Source organism: Peromyscus leucopus, chromosome 22, assembly GCF_004664715.2.
Source record: "Peromyscus leucopus breed LL Stock chromosome 22, UCI_PerLeu_2.1, whole genome shotgun sequence".
Lineage (NCBI taxonomy): Eukaryota > Metazoa > Chordata > Mammalia > Rodentia > Cricetidae > Peromyscus > Peromyscus leucopus.
This window is the reverse complement of record NC_051081.1, coordinates 45224467-45248681: the sequence shown is the minus strand read 5'-3', so window position 1 is coordinate 45248681 and position 24215 is coordinate 45224467. Positions and strand designations below refer to the sequence as shown.

General features: G+C 49.1%; 1 protein-coding gene across 1 annotated transcript; it reads left to right on the top strand.

Annotated features, from left to right (window-relative positions):
• The first annotated feature begins 23254 nt into the window (after window positions 1-23254).
• On the top strand, window positions 23255-23858 carry LOC114692028 (fasciculation and elongation protein zeta-1-like). Its single transcript, XM_028867646.1, has 2 exons — window positions 23255-23711; window positions 23776-23858. The coding sequence occupies exons 1-2, from the start codon at window positions 23255-23257 to the stop codon at window positions 23856-23858; spliced, it is 540 nt and encodes a 179-aa protein (XP_028723479.1).
• The last annotated feature ends 357 nt before the right edge of the window (window positions 23859-24215 follow it).

The following is a 24215-nucleotide window of genomic DNA, read 5'->3' as shown; positions in this document are numbered from 1 at the left end:
GGGCTGGTCCTCACAGGCACGGTAGCCCCGGGAAAGGTGGGCAGGCCCCATCAGGTCCCGAACACTCTTTGATCCTTGTCTGCCTTTCCAGGCTCCCTCCAGAAGGTTTGGGCTGACCATGGCTGGGAAGAGAGAAGGCAGGAGAGCCGGAGCCCTTTGAGGCTTTGAGGATAAAGTGGACCCAACTGGGGTTAAGACTTAAGGACTGTGTTACTTTGCATAAATGGTTCGGCTCCCCCTGCCTCCGTTATTCCCATCTGTAAAATGGGGTGATGGTAATTATGCTATTAACTGTAGTTGTTAGAGTTAACTTAGTTTATTTCAAATTCTGTGTATAGGTGACCGATATGCGTGGCCCCTAGGTGTGCTCCATAATAGTCTCATTTTTTTTTTCTCTCTCTCTGCTTTACACTTCCCAGCAAAAGCTCAGTATATTACTGGGGCCAGTTTCCAAGTAGGGGGTTGCAGCTTGCTTTGGGGCTATGGATGGGCAAGTAAGCCCCATCCAAACTTTGAGCCTCAGTTTTCCCAGCATAAAACATTACTCACTAAGGACCCTTCCATCTTTCAGCATTCTAGGAGGAAAGAAAAGGTAGCACTCTCCAAACCCCAGGGACTTTCCACCCCGGGCAGAGCCCCGTGTCCAGCTCCTGCCTCGCCTGCAGAAATGCACCCTGCCTGTTTTCCCACCATGGTAAACAGAGTCATTAACACTTTAATCTTAATTACCACTAATGATGGTAAATTTGCCTCATTAAGTAAAACGGGGCTTTCTGGTCTCCTCTGCTTCCTAAGCTGAACCGGAACGTTTAAAATTTCAACTGTGTAATTCCAACTTCGAAGCTGAACCTAATTGGTCAATTGCAGGTTATTAATGGTGGATTTGAGTTCTAGGATAATCTTTTGGGGATAAATATGGGGCAGGACCGAGAGGTAAAGGAAAAAACACCACCACCACCCAGATCAAGGCAAAGTCAGGACCAGGAGAGTGGTAGGACCTGTTTCCTTGGTTATTCCATTAGCTCGTAAGTTTTCCCAAGTGTTTGTTTTTTATCTTGAATTCCATGAACATTAAGTGTTGTAAAGCCATTGAGCTGTCACTTTTATGAAATATACTGAATGTTTTAGAGTGGGCAGCACCTTCTTCCCCTTGTGTTTTTATACATTTAGTGATTTTTACAGAGAAATAGTTCTGTTTTTTTTTTAAACCAGTTATATTATGGATTTCTTGACAGTACCACCTGACCTTAATGCTTACCTTTATTCCTCTTCTTCTTCCTCTTCTCCCTCTTTCTCCTTTTTTTTTTTTTTTTTTTTTTTTTTTTTGGTTTTTCGAGACAGGGTTTCTCTATGTAGCTTTGCGCCTTTCCTGGAACTGGTAGTCCAGGCTGGCCTCAAACTCACAGAGATCCACCTGGCTCTGCCTCCCGAGTGCTGGAATTAAAGGCGTGCACCACCACTGCCCGGCCCTCTTCCTTCTCTTCTTCTTCATCTTCTTCTGAGACAGGCTTTCTCTTTGTTAACAGCCTTGACTGTCCTGGAACTTTGTAGACCAGGCTGGCCTTGAACTCAGAAATCCACCTGCCTCTGGCTCCTGAGTGCTGAGATTAAAGGCGTACGCCGCCACTCCCTAGCTGCCTTTCTCCTTATTCATATTAGTTCATTTTGAACATTTCCAAAAAATTATTGAGGCCTACGGTGGTAGGTGAACGGCAGATATGTGTGCATGGGGATTGTCTTCGATTCTCTATGGGTGAATTGGGCTCCATCTTTGAGAATTCTGACAGAAAGCTGTAAGACTCCATCTCAGTGCTGCCTATGTGGATTCTAAGCAGGGATGGGTTGAGGTTTCTTCCTCTCTCCTGCTCTCAGATGGTGGTGGCCCTGCCTGTTTTCCCAATGACGACAGTGCTGAAGGATGAGTTTGCGCACACACTTGATCAAGCAAGTTGGACACTTATCTGTAAATTGGCAACCTGCCTCCAACCCTCTCTCTCATTTTAGGTGCTTCCACTCTATCAAATACTATTGTGGACATTATTATTTTTTCTATCTGATCCTCACAAAAGCTCTGAGATTGAAGCCGCACAGTAGAAGCTCAACTCCCTCTGCGCAAGTGGGAGTTTGCGCTTCTCAGACACTGGCTGGCCCCACTGGTCCGAACCCTCGAGACCGATGACCATCAGTTGCTCTGACTGGGGCAGGTGTCTGGGGATCAGAGACCACGGCAGGAAGGCAGCGGCACACAGGGAGGGCAAGAGACCCACTAGCTACTCAAGAGCTTTGCATTGCTCCCTAGATTCTGCGGTCCCTTTAGGGTACGCAGAGCCCTGGGAAACACCCTCCTTTTCTAAGTTGTTGGCTAAATAAACATCTTGAATGGGGATAAACGACTAAAATTTAGGCCCAGGTGAGTTAAGTAGTTCTTACTACTTGTAGTACTCGGTCCCATTCGGCCACCATGAGAGCTGAATCAACACTGAACCCGTAGCTGTGGGGACACACCATCCTGCCAACCTCTGCTCACGTTTTCCCGACTTATAACATATAACCTTAGTGTGTGTGTGTGTGTGTGTGTCGTTCCATAAAGACCTCTTACTGGGCTGGTTTCATAGCACAGGTCTAGCATCTCAGATACTGAGCAGGAAAGGGCAGAAGGATATCAAATTTAAGGTCTGGATAGGCTATAGAGTGAGTCCACAGCCATCCTGGGCAACTCTGTCCCAGAACTGGGGATGTTGATAGAGTACTTAGTGTGCATTAAGAAGCCCTGGGGCCAATCTCTAGCACTGTGTAAGCCAGACATGGTGATGCACACCTATAACCCCAGAACTCAGGAGGTAGAGACCAGAGGATCAGGAGTTCAAAGTCAGCCTGGGCTGGGCTACATAGTGAGTCTGAAGATAATCTGAGCTACATGAGACCTTAACTCCAAGAAGGGAGGGAGGGAGGGAGGGAGGGAGGGAGGGAGGGAAGGAAGGAAGGAAGGAAGGAAGGAAGGGAATCTGGGGATAAAGCCCTCAAGTAGCATGCCGAAGACCTTGAGATCAACCTTGGTACTGCAAAGATTCGTTCATTAATTAATAACTTATTAGGCATGTACTGTGGGTTCATTAACACTAAACTCATGCAGCAGAGTTGGGACAAGAAAACAGAATGGGGCACCACCTTGCTTGACCTGGGGGGACTTGGATGTTGGGCAGCTCAGCCTCTGCATCTGCAAATGACCACAACATCGTGATGAATATTGTGTCTGGAGTTGCGTGTGCATTTTAGCAATAGATGAATTTTAGAGAACAGATTTTTTTTTCAAACCACAAAGATGGACTAAATAAAGAGAGGACAAATTTAGAAAGGTGTCCAAAGTACAGGGAGAATGGCCAGTGTGCTGAGGCATTCACTGACATACTCCTGGTGGGAGTGTGAATCCCTACACCTCCTTTGGAAGCATTTAGTAGTCACTACCAAGTATATGCTTACTCTGTGGCCAACAATCCCTTCTCAGGTTGGACATGTAGTAAAAATGAATGTTTGTGTTCACCAAAAGAACGGCCCAAAATGTTCGGAGCAGAATTAAACACAACACACATGTCTGTGGAGACCGGACTGCCGGGAATAAGTCATGGTGCATGAATATGGAGGCATACCACATAGTAGAGGAAAGAGCTACATGTAACAGCGTGGTTTCCCTTTCCAAACTACAGGCTGGTCAAGGAGCCAGCACAAAAGAATACGTGCCGCCCTTTTCCGTTTATGAGAAGTTCAAAAACAGGCAAAGCCATGAATCACGGCAGAAGCCAAACAGAAAGTTACCCTGGGGGTGTAGTGACTGGAACCACTGGGGGCCACTGGGAGGCCCCAGGATGCTCTAAGCCTTGACGTGGATGATGGCTGTGGGGGTGTACGTACATGTATGCTTTGTGTGCCTTCTGTATATGAGATGTAGGTCAATTAAAAGCCTAGAACATGAGAGTGAGAGTGAGAGAGAGAGAGAGAGAGAGAGAGAGAGAGAGAGAGAGAGAGAGCGTTCCATGTCAAATGGAACAGACGAGAGAAATGTTGAGGTTCTAGAGCCTAATTTGGGTTCACAATGGCCCCGCCCCGTGAACAGCCGTGGCCCCGGATGGATAGGGGATGTTTATCCATTACTTATGATCTCTGTCACCACATCTCCTTGCTTAGGAACACCAGCACACTTAGGAATCATTTCCAAATTGCCAACATAAGTACAAAAACGCAAAGAAACAAACAAAACCATGTGACACTGCACTGACCGCAGTGACAGTGGTGTACTGGAGTGACTGGAGTGTCCCTCCGTGACGGTAGCAGAGTGGAGACAAGCAGGAAGAACGAGGCTTCACCTTGTTAGACCTGGCGGGGACTTGCATGCTGGGCAGCTCAACCTCTGTGTGTCTGCAAATGACTACTAGCGCCCTGGAGAGAGCAGTGTGCACTTCCTGACAAGGCCCCCTCCGGACGGATGGGTGAGGAGTGCTTTCTCGCATCTCTTGTGATAAGTTAGGACAGAAGCCCCCCAGCAGACCTCTGTTGTTGTAGAATATGATTTTAACTGGGCGAGGATGGATGTGTTACATTCTGCTGTGGAATATGACTTGAATCACGTAAGGGGTGTTACATTTGTTTATGCTGCATTTGTTTAACGATGGAAGGATGTGTGTCTAATTGTGTCGAGATGTGTTGCATCTGTTTCCCCTTGCCTGCCTAAGGCACCTGATTGGTCTACTAAAGAGCTGAATGGCCAATAGCTGGGCAGAAGAAAGGATAGGCTGGACTGGTAGGCAGAGAGACGAATAGGAGGAGAAATCTAAGTTTGAGAGAAAAGGGAAGAACTCGAGGAAAAAGGAGGAGAGAACAGGGAACAAACAGGTCCAGGGCAAGAAGCCAGGCAGACACCAGCCAGCCTGACACAGAGAAACAGTGAAAGTAACATACACAGAAGTAAGAAAGGTAAAAAGCCTTGAGGCAAATGATAGATAAAGAGAAACAGGTTAATTTAAATTAAAAGAGCTAGCCAGAAACAAGCCTAAGCTAGGCCGAGCATTCAAAACTAATAAGTCTCTGTGTCATGGTTTGGGAGCTGGTTGGTGGCCCTAAAGAAAAAGCCTGGTTTGGACCTCTCTTCATATTGGATTGAGAGGCTATTCCTCCCCCCCCCCCGTACCCTCCCTCCTCACCCCGTGAGCCCCCCAGCCACACTGGCAAAGAGAGCAGGATTATTGTAACCAGCCTTGTTACTGTCCTTAGTTCTTCGGGCCAGTCTTGGAGTCAGCCTCGTAGTAAGCTCTGTGAAAATGTTCTGGCCCTGGGATTAGTAGTCCAGAGACAAAAACCTGAGCATGGCCACATGAAGGCTGGGAGGTAGGCAGTAGAGGCGGGGCTGGGGTGGAATCAGAGTTTAGCTTGAAGGGTGTGATTGGCAAGTGAGAATGACCAAGGAAGGCCAGGAAGGGAATTTGGAACATTCCATCATGGTATTGATGCTTCAAGTGACATTCTACTGACTACTGCCAATCCCACTTAGCATGGCAGACAGTTTCCTGGGCATACTGACTGCCTTCCTTCAACACCCATTACCTCATTCCACAGCTATGTGGGCTCCTTCACCTCAAGAGTGGATATAGCTGGGCGGCGATGGCACACGCCTTTAACCCCAGCACTCAGGAGGCAGAGGCAGGCGGATCTCTGCGAGTTTGAGGCCAGCCTGGGCTACAGAGTGAGATCCAGGACAGGCACCAAAACTAAACAGAGAAACCCTGTCTTGCAAACAAAAAACAAAACAATAACAAAAAAAAAAAAAAAAAAAAAAAAAAAAAAAAGAGTGGATATAGCTCCAAATTGGACATGGGGTTGATTTACCCAAGGTTAACCACTTGTGTAAGCCATCCTCCAACATGGTTCTTGGTGATCCCTGCCTCCATGGACAATGTCTTGTTGAGTCTTAGCACAGTTCTGTTACGTGGCCAACAGCATGTAGCAAAAAGGGGCAGTGTACTATTTCTGAGGCTAGAGAATAAGGCTGTAGTTTCTCTTGTGAGTGTTCTCTCTGTGTTCTTCTCAGTTCCTTTACCTAGGGGAGCCACATTGTGAGCCATGCTATGGGACGATTCACAAGGTAAGGAACCGAAGACTCTGGTCAACAGCCGTGCGTGTGCTCTATCTTGGAACTATACTCTTCAGTCCCAGCTAAGAGTATAGTTCCTATACCTAAACAACACTGGCTGACTGCATAACTACAGCCCCTGAGAGTCTGAGCCACAGTCATGTAGCACAACCACTCCCAAGTTCCTGACTCATGGAAATGAGACAATAAATGTTTGCTCGTTCAGGCTTTTGCATTCTAGGCCACTAAACTTACTGCTCCTCAGCAATAGATGGCTAGCACCACACCAACTCTCAACCAATGGGGGACAGAGGTAAGCCCTTAGTCCTCCATTCTTGGGAAGAACCATTGGCGTGGTTAGTCAGGGGACCAGCTCAGTGACCCATCTCCGAGCCCTACACATGCTGGTCGAGCACGCTACCACAGAAGGATGGCCCCAGCTCTTGTGTCTGCTGGTGACTTGTTCTTGGATCTCCCGTCTTCCTTTATAGTCCCAGGATCACTTCCCAAAATAAACATCCTGCACCCCAATCTGTGTGGCAGGATCTGGTTTGCTCAATGGTCGGTGTGAGGACACGGCTAAGATGAAGCATTGCGTGTACCCAGGCTCAGAAGCAAGAATGTGAAGAGCCCGTGAGGGGAGCTGGAGACTGACTACCTGCCATGGGAGTTTTCCCAGTCCTCTTTGGTACACCCTTCCTAGGGCCTCCCTAGAAAAGTACCAGGAGCAGAGGGCTTTTGTGTATGTGTTCCTGTGTTCTAGGGGTGGCAGGGGGAGCTGCTGGCTGACATGTGTGCGTGGAAGCCAACCTTGAGTGTTGTACCTCGGGAGCTTATTTTGGAAGCCCTGAGACATTGGTCTCACTGAGTCAGCTGAGCTTGCTGACTAATGAGCCTCAAGGATCCATCCCTACACACACACACACACACACACACACACACACACACACACACACACACACTGCTTCCCCGGGAGGATTACAAGCATGCACCGTGACACCTGGCTTTTCACAGGGCTGCTGCAGATCTGACTCAGGTCCTCAGGCTTGTCTAGCAAGCATTTAACACACTGAGCTGTCTCCCCAGCCTAAGCTGAAGAGATTTTATTGTCCCGTGGTTTTGGAGGCTGAAAGCGTAGTACAGTATCAAAGCATCAAGCAGACCCTCTGAATCTTTGGATAGAATGCTTCCTTGCCTCTTCCTGACTTGGTGATAGCCAGCAGGGCTGAGTCCCCTGGCTTTCATTAGCAACACTGTAGTCTCTGTCCTGCGTGGGGTTCTTGGCAGGATAGCTCTTTTTTTTTTTTAAATGTTATTCTTCTCTCATATATTACATCCCAACCACAGTTACCCCTCGCTCCTTTCCTCCCAGCCCCCCTCCCATCCTCTCCTCCATTTCCATTCAGAAAAGAGCGGGCCTCCTGGGGATATCCACGGAGCATGGCATAGCAAGTTAGAAATCTAGGCACACACTCTCCTATCAAGGCTGGATAAGGCAACCCAGCAGGAGGAAAAGGGTCCCAAGAGTAGGCAAATGAGTCAGAGACAAGGCCCCACTTCCACTGTCAGGAGTTCCATGAGAACGCCGAGCTACACAACCATAACATACATGCAGAAGGTCCTAGTTTAGACCCCTGCAGGCTCCCCAGGAGCCCCTACAAGCCCCGCTCACTCAACCCTGTGGGCCATATTCTTGTGGTGTCCGTGAGAGCTCTGCTCCTACAGTTCTTCCTTCCCCTCTTCCAAGGGCTCCCCGAGCTCAGCCTAATGTTTGCTGTGGGTCTCTGCATCCACTCCTAGGCAGGAGTCCTTTTATGTGTCTCTAGTTCCAGCCAGCATGCTGGATCAGAGCCCACTCCAGTCCTGATGTTCTCAACTTGATACGGCTATCACATCTACTAAATAAGGTCGGCTGTGGTTTGAGTGTGTCCCCAAGAGCTCACCTTGAGAACGCACGCTCATGGTATGTGGCGCTGCGGCCCTTTGGATGTGATTGGGACTAAATGAGATGAGGCAAGCGTGGGGCTGCCAGGATGGCACTGATGGCTTTATATGATAGTGTGTTTGCTCCCCATGCAACACCCTCTGCCATATTCTGATGCAGGAAGGAGGCCCTCACCAGGGGACGTGAAGATGCCGATGCCATGTTCTTACTTCCTAGTCTCTGGAACTGTTAGTCGACCAAACCTCTATACTTATATAAATGACCAAGTCTTGACCAAGAATTTTAATATGGTGGGAACGTACAGATGGTTACAAGGTCCTATTCTGTGGTCCTTGGATAAATTTAGGCGAACACTGTTAAATCTAGCACTCCACATATTTAAGAATGAATAAACCTCTCAGTCCGCTTAGGACTACACACACACACACACACACACACACACTGCATACATCTACTGAGCAAAGGAGAATGGAAGGGGGAAGGTGACCTAGCTCTTTTCCCAGGTTGCTGAACCTCAAAACCCACACGCCGCCATGGATCACCGCTCTCTAGCCTCGAAAGTGACTGCTTAGTTCCCTACACCGAGTGTTGATGACGACTCCACGAAGAGGTCCACCAGTGACGATGGGATAGCAAAGGTGTTCTACCAGTGCCCTGTTCTCAGACCCCTGAGGTTCTGTACTAGCTTTCCAACACCTCGGGTTCCACACCTCATATCCCTGGTTTGTGACCCCCATCAAAATCAGGGCCACGTGTGCCCTGGGGGCCTGAGGATGAGGCTGACTGAGCACATGGGTCTGCCCATCTTTCTGCCACGTCAGTCAGAGCTGGGAGGGGCAGTTTTGGCACTTTGGAAAGTGACAGCATCATTTCCTAATTATCACATTTGGGGGAACAGATGGGAGAGCATGTGGAGGAATTGTGGGCTTCTTTTAAAGGGGGGTAGATGTTTTCTAAAGAAAGTTGCCACAAAACGCTTCTATCCAGTTGTCCCAAAAGCACTTGGAATTTGGAGACACTTGGTAAATAGGATGCTTTTTTTCTTTCCCCTTTTTGCAGAAGAGGAGACAGTAGTGAGGGGTGGCAGGATGGATAGGTCCTGAGCACCTGCAGTGTGCCTGGCATATTGCGTTACTAGCCTCTTGAATAACTGTAGCAAAAACTAGGCGTTGTGGTGCATGCCCATCATCCCAGAACAAGGAGGTAGAGGCAGGAGGATTAGGAATTCTATGTCATCTTTGTCTACAGGTTGAGTTGAAAGCCAGACATGAGACTCTGTCTAAATAAATAAACAAGAGGAAGAATACTCATAGCAACCCTTTGAGGGAGGTGTTATGATTGTAAACAGGGAAATGGAGATAGAGTTGTTAAGAACTAGAGCTGGGGGTGGGGCTGGAGACAGACAGATCTGAGCAAAGGTGGTGTCACCAAGCCTGACGACCTGAGTTCAATCTCTGGGACCCACGTAGCGGAAGCGAGAACCAGCTTCTGCAATCTGTCCTCTCATCCTCATTTGTATACTGTGAAATGAGTACATGTGTACACACACGTGCCTAAAATGGATATATAAGAAACAATATAAACTTCTTTAATAAGCAGAGAGGGCTTTTGGAGCAGAGATCATCCCAAAGCCCTCTTCAGATCTCGCCACGTGGAGGTGGGTGCGGCGTGGGCTCCACACTCCTCGTGATCTTGGCTTGGTGAAAATTCCTCAAAAAGCTAAACACAGACTGTCGTACGGCCCGGCAACACCATTCCTAGGTAGATGCCTAAAAGAATTGAAAGCAGGGACTCAGGGTACAGTGGCCACACAGTAGCAGCATCTTCGGTCCAAGCTCCCACTGACAGATGGATGCACGAACAAACATGGACCTGTCTGCCATGGGACATTGCTCAGGGTGACACCATAGTGACACAGTGGCAGCGGAAGTGAGCCCTGGGGACATCATGGTAAGTGCGAGAAGCCAGGCAGGGAATGACAGATGTTGTGTGATGCCACTCACACGAGGTACCAAGTGTTGTCAAAGTCACAGACAGTGGGGTAGCCATTGCCAGGGTCTGTTGGGGATGGTGGAAATGTAGAAATGGGGAGTGCGTGGGAAAGGGGGCTTCGCTATGAGACGAAACGTTCTGTGCAAAAGTTTTATTCATTATGAGTGTGCCTAATGTTACGCATCGTCTGGCCGCCACTTGCAATAGCTAAAGTGACCAATTGGTGTTATAATTTTTATGTATATTTTAGCATACAGAGGGAGAGGAGGATATATTTCCTGCAGAGCTCTGTGGGGTCCTGGGCCGGGGATGATGGGTTTTGATGGTCGGAGCTGCCAGATCCTGGACAGCTTTTTTGGAAGGGATGAGTCTTGAAGGATTGGTGGATTTCATCAGCATCTCTGAAGAAAGTGATGTTTAGGTGCCACAGAGAAGTCAGAGCATATGAAAACCTCAGGACCAGGAAGTATTTATCTAGAGTGGATGTGAGATGCTCTTATGTGGGCTGAATCCCCGAGACCCTGTCTCAGAAAAATGAAATGGAAAGCTGTTGAGGAAGACACCTGATATTGGGGCACTGTGCCCTTGACAGTATTCCTTTGGCCTCATGGAGGGGTCATGCAGCTTTCATACCTGACATGGATTGAGCTCCTTTGAGGTTCCGCATGGGGGTTGGAGGCTGGGAGCAGAGGCAGGGGAGTGTTTATATTCTCACCTTGCACACAAGGCAAGAAACATTTCCCTGGACTCTACCACTCTTCTGTGGTCCACACCCAGCAGACCCCTTGTGTGTGGTGTCCTCTTGAAACATACTGGAGGCCAAGCGGGTCCAAACACAGTTCATGTGTTTTCTTTTTAAAAACAAAAAAATGTGCACGCGTCTGCACATATATATTCGTCCATCTGTCAGATCCCCTGCAGCTGAAGTTACTAGTGGTTGGGAGCCACCCCATGTGGGTGCTGGGAACTGAGTCTGCGCCTTCTACAAGAACTCCTAACTGATGAGCCATCCTCTGTCTGAGTCCCAGGGTTTGCATTTTCACCTGTACACCTGTGCTCGGCTTTCTTCTCTGCCCGAGTTACTCTCCCTGATTTTGTCTCCCCACCTAAATCAAGACTTCCAGGAAGAGCCCCAAGGGCGCAGGGCATGGCTTCCCCCGGTCTCCTCCATTCTCCTCATGTCCCTCTTAGGCCCCCATCACTGCCCGGAGAATGTGTTCTCCTCGGCACACGGTGAGAGCCTCAGCGCTAGCCCCAGCCCAAAGACCCCAGTGGGCGTCTTGATTTTGAAAGTCACTAAGTGTGCTGTGGGAGAGTCGCTGCTTGCTCTGAGCTTCGGTTTGGAGCTCTGAAAATGCAGAAATGATCATCTCCGGCTGTGTTTTAGGATAGTTTTCTAATCAAAGTTAGATAATGCATCGTGTGCTTAAGCAAATGGCTGCGGAGAAATGGCGGAGCAGAGCCCTGCTGGTTAAGCCAGGGCTTTCCTAACTCATTACTAGTGAGTGAATGAAAAGCAGGTTGCTACTTTGAACTGAAGCTGGTTGCTTCTCATAAGGGAAGACATGCCCTTACCACGTGACCCAACCAGCTCCCTGCTCGGCTCTTACCCCAGAGAACGGAACATTTACAGTGTCAAAAAAAAAGCCAATGTGTGACGGCTGGCATGGAGTTTATTCCTAATCTCTGACCAAATTCAACCACCCACTGCCCAATCAGGACAAGTTCTGAGAAATGGCTTGTTGGTGACTTGGACACATCCTTAAAGTGTCCTTGGGCTAAGCTAACATGGGCTACAGCTTCCTGAACTGTGAGTTGTGGGGTGGTGTAACTGAATGTGGAGACTGTGGAAATGTTGGCCATGATGAGACGTTTCTGAATGTGCCAGGATGATCAAAAAGGAGTTCAAATCAAATGCATAATGGAGCGGCAGTGCCCGCCTGTGCCCCACCACACAACGGGACTGCAGCCATGGTTCTGAACATCCAACATGCACACAGGACCCTGTGCGGGCCATCCACCACAGTGTCAACAAACCCTGCCTTAAATACCTCGGCTCCCATCCAAGACTATTGTACGCTACAAACTGCAGTGGTTTTTGTTTTTTTTTAATGCATATACAAAGGTTTCTGTTCCTACAGAAGCACAGTGGCTTAATTACGGCAAAGGAAGACATTTCGCTGTTTTCCTACCACCCTTCCTCTTCCATGTAAGTCATAAAATTAGTGTCTCTTCAGTTTGCATTGTGTTAAAATGTTTAATTTTTTAAAGATCACTGAGTTGCTGACTTGAGTTTCCTACTTAAAAAAGCCATGAGATGAATTTTGGCTTTGAGATTAGGACAGAATTTCCAACCATTTCTGAAGCGGCCCAGAACATACTTCTGCTATTTTGTGCTGCATATTTATGTGAAGCGGCGTTCCCAGCGTTGACAATCACCAAATCAAAATATCGATCAGCCCTGAAAAATGTCGAAGACGCTCCATGTCCCACAGAATCACATATTCAGCCAGGATTCGGTTCTATGTGTAAAAATAAACAAGCCTGTCTGTCTCATTAGTATGTAAATTTGCTTTAGTGTATAATAAATGGTAACACATATATATTTATAAGAATTATTTTAAAATAAATTCCTTCATGATTTATTGTCAGTAAATTTTGATTTGTATCTTTTGTTTGCCTAAATAAGTCAAGACAGGTGTATCATTTTCTCCATCAAAAGAAGACGTGAGTTAAAACAGTTTAAAAAAATTGTCTAACCCAGGCCATATCCAGGCCACATGGTATGTGCATTTGGCTTAGCCTGGATAGATCCATGACAAAGACGACAACATGAGATTAAATCAAGCACTAGGGAAAAATGATTCAACCAAGAGACAAGTCCAAGAAATCTGAGGCTGATGTCACACATTAGATTGTTTTTATACTAAGCCTTGCATGTGTGTGTGTGTATGTGTGCTTGTGTAGGTGGATTGCTCAGCTCTGTGTGTGTGTGTGTGTGTGTGTGTGTGTGTGTGCATGTGTAGGTGGATTGCTCAGCTGTGTGTGTGTGTGTATGTGTGTGTGTGTGTGTGTGCATGTGTAGGTGGATTGCTTAGCTTTGTGTGTGTGTGTGTGTGTGTGTGTGTGTGTGTGTGTGTGTATGCGCGCGCGCACGCTGGAGGTCAACAGCAGGTGTCTTCCTTTATCACACCTTTCCTTATTTGGTTGAGGCAGGGTCTCTCACTGAAACTGGAGCTCGCTTTATTAGCTAGATGACATGCTTGTGCTTTTATATGGGTGCACAGCAGACACTTAACTGACCAAACTATGTCCCTGGCTGCTGCATGAGAAAACTCTCCCTGGGGAGACGTTGTCTACTCATTCTAGATTAGGAGCCCATGACAGACCAAAGTATAGATACCACCAAAGTCCAACTTGGTGAGCAATGAGTTTGTTTTATTGGGGTTACTCACAGGAGCAGAAATGACTCAAAGACAGCTGCATCACCAAGGCCCACTCCCGCATGGGTGACAGCTCACAAAGCTGGGAACCTGGAGCACACTCCACAGCGTGCGGGCAGCTCAATAGGTTGGAGAGTGTCTGTTTCCTGGTGCATCTCTTGGTCTAAACCTCTTCAAGTTTCTCGGCTGGTTTCTGCTCCTTCCAAACAGCTCGTCTGGTCTCAGAGTCTTCTTTTGTAGCTCAGCTGGTCTGAGTCTTCTTGGCAGCTTGGCTCTGCTTAATCTGGTAGGGAGGGGCCTAGTGAATCTGGTCAGTTTCAGGGACTTCCTAAAGCTATTTTGGGTTATTTACCTTCCTGTTTGAAGAGTTTCCTTGCAGGAAGGAAAGTTTCAATCTCCAAGGAAATTGTTAAACAACACTATCCCAGGAAACCTTCCTTCAAAAGGTAAGAAATAGAAGGAGGATATAATTCAGTGGTAGAGTACTTGCCTAGTTTGATCCCTAGCATTCCAAAAACAAGCAGACAGATCTAAAATAAAGACAAGCCATACAGTTAACACATAGTCCTTTATGACTGCTCTCAATTACAGCAGACCCTGTATAAGTGCATATATTCAGCTTCCATCTGACTGGCAGATTATTACAACAGTGTCACTACATTAGGTGGAGAATGGATGTCAAATCAACACACAGTGGTTACAATGTCTCCAGGCCATAGGAACACGGCTCTGTTAAAGTCTCAGGTGACCGCTGTGGTGTGTATAGTTTACCACGACTTAACTGTAGGCCTGCCTGACTATCCTGAAGCAGCCTCGATGACCATCGCCTAGTGACAGGATAACCTGACTATGTTATACCCAGTTGACGGGACAGGTTGACACTCTAGAAGAGGTGAAACTATAGGAACACAAGATAAGTTAAGGTTGCCAGGGACTGAAAGGGGAGAGAGGAGCCCACTACGAAGTGGTTTGAGACAACTGCTGTATAGTTTGACTGCCCTGGTGGCGTCATGGCTGCATGTATTTCTCAAAACTCATGAAAGTGTGTGCCATAAAAGAGAATTTGACTACCCTGAATTATGTCCTAATTTTAAAAATGAAGAGAAAAACAATTAGAGAGTAGATGGAATCACACTTGGGAGCTCTGGGCAGATGGGAAGGAGCAATGGTCCGCTATCACTCAGGCTCATGTCACTGTCACTCAGGAGCAGGTGATCAGCTCTTCTGGGCCCAGCTGCCCGACATACGCTGGGCACTCTCCAGGCCTGTCTTCTCCAAAGCTGACCATTAACTAAACAGACCTCCTCTGAAATGCCCATCAAAGCCGGGACTGTGAGTATTCTCAGGGAGAGTATTTTCACCCCACATACGACTAAGCGATGGAGAGAAATGGAGAACACAAGAAACAATGAGCGCTGGCTTCTGCTTGCATCTCCTTCATGCAGGGGTGGGTCAGGAGAGCCAGTCGCACAGAGGGGAGCAAAGGGCATGTGCTGGCTTTCTAAAGCTGGGCTTTGAGATTAGGAAAGAGCTTCTGTCTGCTGAGCCTGTTTCCCCGGGAAAGAAGTGATGTGCTGAGTGATGTCTAAACTCCTGGTAGGCTCCGGTACTCACCGAGTGCCATATATTAAGTTGGTATTAATAGGTGCCATTGCCTCAAACTGTCTCGGAGGTGCAGTTGAGGTCAAGTGATGATAAATCCCCGGAGATGCATGGAGGAGATTGAATCAGTCTAGTGCTGGAGCACGAGCTCTAAGTCCCTTCCTTGGAGGAAACACCTTGGACAGCTCCCAGACATCTCTGGTAGTCATCCGAGAGGACATCTGCCCGGAAAGGTTCATAACGCCTCTACTAGGTGGACCTGTAATAAAGGGGCACACCATGTTGCTGGGTTCATGTACAGAGCAGGAGGCTAGGATGGAACTTGGCATTGGTTCATGCCGGTTCTGTGCTGGGAGCTTTGACAGGAGCCGTTTACATTCTCTCGAGGAGAAAAGCAACCTCCACTGGAGTGGCTGAGAACTTTCAGAACGCCTCCCTTGAGCTCCAGCCAAACCCACATGCCCTGAGGCTCCAGTCTCCATTTACCTTCACTGTGCACTTTATCAATGTACATTGGAAGATGCTGTTGTGCTCTCTCTCTCTCTCTCTCTCTCTCTCTCTCTCTCTCTCTCCATCTTTGCACTTGGTTGATTCTTGCAGGTTTTAATTCTGATCACCCGGCATGCTGTTCAGGGCTACTGAGCTTCCCTCCATAGCTTTCCCAACTCCTACACCTTCATCTCACTCATAGATGTTTCCTGGTGACATTCTAGCTCATGACACTGCCCCCATCCCCATCTAGAAATCGGGGCATGATCCTCACCCTCTCCTCCGTCATTCTTGAAGTGCATTCTAGTATCCCAGCATCCCCTCCCCACACGTTTAAGCTCTCTCCATCTTTTATCTGAGCTGTCACGCATTGCCTGAGCCCCAAGCTCTCGTTCTCCTCCCTGTCCTAACGTTCCAGCCCTCCTCTAGTCAGAAATGGGGCTTATATTATATCTCTAAAGAGATAACATTTTAATGGAATTTAATCTAGTTGCTTTTGGACGGACGCAACGTCTCCTGCAGCCCAAGATAGCCTTAAACTCATTACGTAGTTAAGCATGACTTTGAACTCCCGATCCTCCTGCCTCTATCCCCCAGCAGTAATGACCACAGGTTTGTGCCACCACCCTGCCTGGCGAGCTGATCTTGATCAACTTGCCTCTCTTGTTGAAATGTCATCAACAGCCTCCATCTGGAGGCCTTTGCTGTCACTGGGCCACACCCAGAGAATCCGCTTCTTGGCAGATACAAATCATTAACCACCTTGCTCACTGGGGCCTCCTCAGACTGGCCCTTTGGGGCCGGGGAGGGGGGGGGCGGTACAGAATTCTATCTGGCACGGCTTCCTGCACCCTGAGCCTCTACGACCAGAATGTCCTTTCTGGACTGGGCACACCCTCCTCCTCTACCACTTCCTACAAGAGCCTGGGCTTCTAGAGAGCTAGGTTACGACACCTTTCCTTTCTCAGGAGTGTCTTGTCTTTCTGTGATCTGCCCAGGCTCAGCATTCACTTGCCCCTCCATCCAAACACTCCCCTGCCCTGTCTTGCAATGGACTGGAATCTGGGCTTCTTCCAGTCCTTGACTGAACCTTCCTCCCCTGAGCACCCGACCACAGGTCCAGGCAGGACAGGCGGACAACAAATGCTTCTCTACAAAGCCATCTCTCCTAGCTTTCTGATAGTGAGGCCTCTTTGCTGATAAGCAGGTAACACACGTAGAGGAAGGTCTGTAAATCCTGTGTGGATGGTTCAAGGATTTTCGCAAGGAAATACACTCAGGCCGTCGATTCTTGACTCTCCTGCCCCCAACAAGTCCTTCTTGTTCTCAGTAACCCATTCCCTAGAAAAGCAGAGTTCTCTCACTTGTAGAATGATCCCCAGGTTGGTCTCACAACTGAGTTTTGTCTAGAGCAGTGGTTCTCAACCTTTCTCATGCTGCTAACCCTTTAATACAGTTCCTCCTGTTGTGGGGACCCTCATAATATCATTTTGTTGCTGCTTCATAACTGTAATTTTTATTATTTTATGAATTGTAGTGTAAATACTTGTGTTTTCTGATGGTCTTAGATGACCCCTGAGAAAGGGTCATCCAACCCCCAAGGGGTCATGACCCACATGTTGAGAACCGCTGGTCTAGACACTATTTGTGTGTGCCCTTGGCTCTTTCTGTTCTCACTGCTATTTTGGGGAGGTTCGGTATGTTTTGGGGAGCAGTAATTTGGTCATTCTCTTTTCAACTTGCACGAGTTTTTATATCAGAAAGAGGGAGGGGGCAGTCCTTGCTTTTGTGGGCACTCAGGTCCTAAGCTCTCGGGTCCCTGCTCTTCCATGCCCTGCCCTGTGACATTTGTTAAGGCAAATCGCCCCACGCTGGCCTCAGATCTTGCCTCTGCAGGGTGTGCCCTGAAGGATTTCTCAGGTCCCTCTCTCAGCCATCCTTGCCTTCAGCTCCAAGCATGCCCTAATACAGGCACAGCTCCCCTCCCCACGGAGATGACTTCAGGCCAAGGGAATGCCAGGCTGGGGGCCGGATTTGATTAAGGGGGAAAGAGGAGTCTTATGAGGCCACAGGGCAGGCGTGCCACCACACTGACCCCACAGAGGCGGGTGCTAATGGGGTGGGGGACCGGTGCTGGGTCTGATGTTACCCCTGCAAACCTGATTACCGGGCCTCTGGCTGCAGCTTGCCTACGCTTCTCAGAAAGAAAGCAGGCTTTCTTGCCCCAGGCTGGTCCCTGAACAGGCAGGTTTAAATTGAATCAGACCCTGGTTCCTGGTACAGAGTGGGCTATTCACTGGCCTTACGTTCCACACACAAGACAGGCCCCGGCCATGTGGTCATGTGGGTACACTGAGTGGACTTGTGGCAGGCGGCCAGGCCTCACAGCAGCTTGCACAGGCCAGCCCAGAAGCCAGGCTTCAAAGCCACAGCCAGAGCCTGGCTCAGGGGACAGTGCTGGGTTTGGGAGCCACCATGGTTGGTTAAAAAGAAGAAAGGAAGAAAGAAAGAAAGAAAGAAAGAAAGAAAGAAAGAAAGAAAGAAAGAGAAGAAAAGGAAGAAAGGAAAGAAGGAAGGAAGGAAGGAAGAGAAGAAAAGGAAGGAAGGAAAGAAGGAAGGAAGGAAGGAAGGAAGGAAGGAAGGAAGGAAGGAAGGAAGGAAGGAAGGAAGGGGAGAAAAAGAACAAATACAAATTGTATGTGTCACTTAGTGGTGGAGGAAGCGTGAAGAATTGCCCCCCACCCCCGTGACAGCCTCACATGTGTGTGATATGACAATGGTCACTCTCATCCTGACTGCCCCTTGGAATTTTTATAGCCAGACCTGGCTGTACAGGTCTTTGATCCCAGTTACTCTGAAGACTGAGGCAGAAGTATGACAAGTTCAAGGCCTCCCTTGGCTAAGAGTATGAAATTGATGTGAGATAGGGAACAAGACACAGGAAATGATGGGTCTGAGCAGCTGTTGGTAACCTGAAGCTTCTCTGATATATATATATATATATATATATATATATATATATATATATATATATATATATATATCTCCTACCTCTTTCAACCATGATATCAATGCCCAGGCAGACCGCAGGCTACATCTTCTCCTATCTCTGAAGCCTAGGTGCGAGTCACCTTGCTGGGACCATGGATGGAGAAACTAACCCTCAGAGAGGCTGTCATCTGCACAAGGAGACTGGAACTTGAATCTCTGGGGGATGGAGGACTCACCCGGGAGTTGGTTTGCCCAAAATAAATCTGGTCTTTTACTTTGAAAGAGAGGGGGGTGGGCTGGAGAGATGGCTCAGAGGTTAAGAGCACCAACTGCACTTCCAGAGGTCCTGAGTTCAATTCCCAGCACCCACATGGTGGCTCACAACCATCTGTAATGAGATCTGGTGCCCTCTTCCGTATACATAATAAATAAATAAATCTTTAAAAAAAAAAAAAAGAGAGAGGGGGGGGGTGGAGGGTGAGACCTACAGCTGGAGACAGGCAGTGACTCCCCAGACGTGCCAGGGTTCCGTCTTAAAGCTTGGTGCCAACTCTCACTGCTCTGGCTCCAGTTTAGTGTGGGAAATGAATTAAGACGAGGACCCACTGAACAGGCTGCATGTGGGAGGCATTTAAGTTGAAACCTTGAAGGCCCAGTAAAATGCAAAATTGTATATACTTAGGGTTTCTGTTTGTATTTTGGTAGTGCCGGGGATTAAATTTAGTGCCTTGTGCATGCTAGGCAAGCTCCCTGCCCATGAGCTGCATCCCAGGCTCCTTCTTGGCTTTTAATTCTGGGACAGGGTCTTACTGTGTTGTCCAGCCCGGGATTGACCTAACTTTGGAGCCTGGACAGATTCTGAATTTACCATCCTCCTGCTTCCGCCTTCTCAGTAGCTAGTTCTATAGGTCTTGTCGGGTTGACGCGTCTTTGCCACAAGGCCAGGCTGAAAGGGCATCCTCCAGTAACATTTGACTGCTTGCTGCAGCAAATGTGTTTTGCTCAGAGCTTTTAGTCAGCTCAGGGACCTCTTGCATGCGACACTGGATCCAAGTCCCCGCTCAGTGCACCTCCAGCCCTTAGCACCTCAGCTGGAATAGATGGGGGAAGGGGTCCTGCCAATGAGCACCCCAGAGCATCACCTAGGTGCACTGCCTCTCTGCTCCTGTTTCCATGGAAACACCTCAGGACCCATTGATCAGCTCTCGTTCGAGGCTTTCATTAGCTTGAGCATTGGAATAAGTTTTGATTCAAACATGACACTTTTTAACGCAGTGAAAAACTCGTTTTGTATAAAACCCCATTATGTGGAGCAGACACGCAGGTTGATGGCCAATTTAGTTAATAGAGCTTTGCAGCTGACACTGAATTAAATCTGCAGGAAGCAGCTTCAGGTTGCCCCAGAAGAGTCACATGCAAATTTGCAGCAGGCTGGAGATGCCAAGGGAAGGCTGCCATCCTGATCTTCCCTATTGAGCCCTACCGCCCTCTTGTCCCAAGACCACTGTGTGCAGGTCATGTCCTGTCATAGTCTCTGGGTCTCCAGGACAAAGTATAAGGTCTCTAGGTGAGAATGTATGCTTTTCCCAGGAAGGTCACTTTTCCTCTCTCCCATCCCTCCACCACCCACCCATTCTCCATCACTCGATGCTTCTGTTCTTTGAGGACACCATGTTCTTCTGGCCTCCTATATTTACATGTGAAGAGCACCAACCATCAACTGGTCTACCTGGCAAAAACCCTTTAATCTTGAAGGATGTGGCTCCAGGACACTCTCTTGTGGTCATTCCATGATCCCTCTTTAAGCCTTCCTAGCCAGGTGGTGGTGGCACGCACCTTTAATCCCAGCACTTGGGAGGTAGAGGCAGGTGGATCTCTGAGTTCCAGGCCAGCCTGGTCTACAGAGTGAGTTCCAGGACAGCCAGACAGCCAGGACAGACAGAAACCCTGTCTCCAAAAAACGGAAAAACAACAACAAAGCCTTCCTTACCCCCCTTTACATTCCTGTATTAAAATACATTTTATATGACGCTAAATACTGTGCATAGATCAACCTCCTTAGTTTTCATAGTCTCCAGCCATTGCTAATCCTCTCTGAAGCTGCCCCCTTCTCTGTAAATTTAGAATAATAATACCTACTGAGAAACTGGAAGGGTGCATAGAGAAGGCCAGCTTTTCAGCAGCGTGGCAGAGGGTCTCACTACTTTTTGGCTGAGTGGCACAGTTTCTTCATTTCTCTGTGACTTTTTTCTCACCTGTATAACACAGGCCTTAAGCAAAGTCATCTCTTGGCACTCCCTAGAAATTGGCTCGAGGGCCCCTGTGGGTGCCAAAATCCAAAGGTGTTTTAAGTCTCCTATTAAAGCAGTCTGACATTTGCATACAGCCCATGCACACCCTCTCTACATCCTACAAACTGTCTCTCAAAGTATGACCTCCAGCCTTCCAGTTTCCCATCATGCTCCCTGTTGGCTCCCTGTCAGAGGGTGCCAGTTGACATTGCATGATCCAAGCCCTTAACCAGAAGCTAATTCTGTAGTACATTTGGAACTGAGAGAAAAATACAGTATATGATTAAAGCTTAGCACCCAGACACAGACCTTTTTTTGTAGGGGGCTGGAAAGGTTAGACAAGGCTCACCTCAGAAGAATGACTATTAATAAGCTTCTGTATAGACAACGTGGAAAATGTGAGGGGGGAAAAAGAAGGAAAATCACTCATAATTCTCCTCCCCCACATGACCTCTGCTAACATTTTGGTAGATGGTTTGCACTTCTCCTGCAATGGAGCGTCTTAAACTATGGCTTTGGTTTACATAGTTTTCAATCCTATTTTATGTGTCTATGCATGTATATTTGCAAATCACATCACAAAATGACTGTTGTAGAATATTATTTTAACTAGGCAAAGATGTATTTACATTTGTTGATGCTGTAGACTGTTACTTTTAACTGTGTAAAGGTGTGTTACCTTTGTTCATGCTGCATTTGCTTAATGATGCAAGGATTCCCAGCATGGGAAACCTCACCCAGCCTGGACAGGATTGACAGATTGAGAAAGAGCTACCAATCTGTCAATCATGTCCGGGAGAGGAGAGGAGAGGAGAGGGGAAGGGAGGGGAGGAGAGGAGAGAGGGAAGGAGAGAGGGGAGGAGAGAGGGAAGGAGAGAGGGGAGGGGAGGGGAGGAGAGGAGAGGGGAGGGGAGGGGAGGAGAGGAGAGGGGAGGGGAGGGAGGGGAGGAGAGAGGAGAGGGGAGGGGAGAGGGGAGGGGAGAGGAGAGGAGGACAGGAAAGAGGAGAAGGGAGGGAGAGGGGAAGGGAGAGGGGAGAGGGGAGGGGAGAGGGGAGGAGAGGAGAGGAGGACAGGAGAGAGGAGAGAAGAGGAGGACAGGAGAGAGGAGAAGGGAGGGGAGAGGGGAGGGGAGAGGGGAGAGGGGAGGGGAGGGGAGGGGAGGAGAGGAGGACAGGAGAGAGGAGAGAAGAGGAGGACAGGAGAGAGGAGAAGGGAGGGGAGAGGGGAGGGGAGAGGGGAGGGAGGGGAGGAGAGGAGAGGAGAGGAGAGGAGGACAGGAGAGAGGAGAGAAGAGGAGGACAGGAAAGAGGAGAAGGGAGGGGAGAGGGGAGGGGAGAGGGAGAGGGAGGGGAGAGGGGAGGAGAGGAGGACAGGAGAGAGGAGAGAAGAGGAGGACAGGAGAGAGGAGAAGGGAGGGGAGAGGGGAGGGGAGAGGAGAGGAGAGGAGGACAGGAGAGAGGAGAAGGGAGGGGAGAGGGGAGAGGGGAGGGGAGGGGAGGAGAGGAGAGAAGAGGAGGACAGGAAAGAGGAGAAGGGAGGGGAGAGGGGAGGGGAGAGGGGAGAGGGGAGGGGAGAGGGGAGGAGAGGAGAGGAGGACAGGAGAGAGGAGAGGAGAGGAGGACAGGAGAGAGGAGAGAAGAGGAGGACAGGAGAGAGGAGAGAAGAGGAGGACAGGAGAGAGGAGAAGGGAGGGGAGAGGGGAGGGGAGAGGGGAGTGGAGAGGAGAGGAGAGGAGAGGAGAGGAGAGGAGAGGAGAGGAGAGGAGAGGAGAGGAGGACAGGAGAGAGGAGAAGGGAGGGGAGAGGGGAGGGGAGAGGGGAGAGGGGAGGGGAGGGGAGGGGAGGAGAGGAGAGGAGAGGAGAGGAGAGGAGAGGAGAGGAGAGGAGAGGAGAGGAGAGGAGAGGAGAGGAGAGGAGAGGACACTGGCACCACCTCAGTGTCCTATGGGGCAGCCCTAGCGAGGCCTCAGGCATTTGAGTTTGGATCAGCTGGGGTAGGGGTGCTCCACCAAGGATGACTGGTCTGAGGCCTCAGCCAAGGTGGGGGAGTTTTGGAGGCACAAAGCGCGTGGCAGAGGGCTCTTGCCCTGATGGCTAGGCTGGCTGCCCACTCCCAGTGCATGCAGGTGCCCTTGGGGAGGGCACAGAGTTGAGGGGCAGAACTCAGGAGTCAAGTAGAGGCTACCGGGGCATCGGTGAGGGCCAGCGACCTTAGCAGAGGCTCCCCTGCCAGAAAGTAAGATGCAGGCTTCTACCAACTCCCTGGGTGGGGGCCAGTCAGGTAGGTATGACCTCTCTGGGAAGAGGGAGGTGAGGATCAGGGCATCTTCCCAGGCTGACTGGACCAGGAGCAGCCCAGACAGGCTCCCACCGCCTGGCCATGCCCCTGATTAGGAAGCACACTCGGGGGACCCTGCTTTGGCATGGGTCTGAGCTGGCAGAGCTGCTGGACCAGGGGGAGGGTGCCATCCGTGACTTCTCAGAAGAGCTGGTCCACCAGCTGGCCCGCAGAGACGAGCTGGAGTTTGAGAAGGAAGTGAAGAACTCCTTCATCACGGTGATCACTGAAGTTCAGAACAAGCAGAAGGAGCAGCGGGAACTAGCGAAAAAGAGGCGGAAAGAGAAGGGGCTGAGCCTGCAGAGCAGCGGGATAGAGAAGGGAAACCAGATGCCTCTCAAGCGCTTCAGCATGCAAGGCATCTCCAACATCCTGCAGAGTGGCATCCGCCAGACTTTTGGCTCCTCAGGAGCTGACAGACAGTATCTGAACACAGCCATCCCTTACGAGAAGAAGTCCTCTCCTCCCTCCGTGGAAGACCTGCAGATGTTGACAAACAGGCGGAAGTTGTCTGATACCCTGACAGTATCTTGGCCCATCTCTCCCTCTCTCTCCTTCCCTAGTTCTCTTCGCCATGAAGGAGGACAATGAGAAGGTGCCTGCTTTGCTAACGGACTACATTTTAAAAGTGCTCCGTCCAACCTAACCTCGCCTTTGGAGCAGCCTTACTGCGGGAGGTCACTGAGCAAGAGAGTCATCCCGTCCCTGGGATTGCATGACACCACATAACCTCCGGCGTGTATTTAAACGTGTACAGCTTAACCTGGATTAAACATGAGCCACCGTCCGTGCGCGCATGGGGTCCTTTGCTGTTGGCTTCTAGTGCTAGTAATCCTTGGATGCATGATCGGGCGCAGGGCCGACGACGCTGCTTCCTCTCCACCCATGTTGGGGAAGGCAGGTGCCCTCACCACTCATTATGTAGTCTGGCTCCAGCCCTCAACCCAGCTTATACTCTAAGACTAATTTTGAAATAAACCTTCATTTAATTTTAAAACAAAAA

What these genes read in the sequence shown, in the direction of transcription:
- LOC114692028 (XM_028867646.1), top strand. Translation starts at nt 23,255, where the DNA reads ATGCCCCTGATTAGGAAGCACACTCGGGGGACCCTGCTTTGGCATGGG. An exon ending in CCTGCAGATGTTGACAAACA is followed by an intron (nt 23,712 to 23,775) that starts GGCGGAAGTTGT and finishes CTCCTTCCCTAG; the next exon opens with TTCTCTTCGCCATGAAGGAG.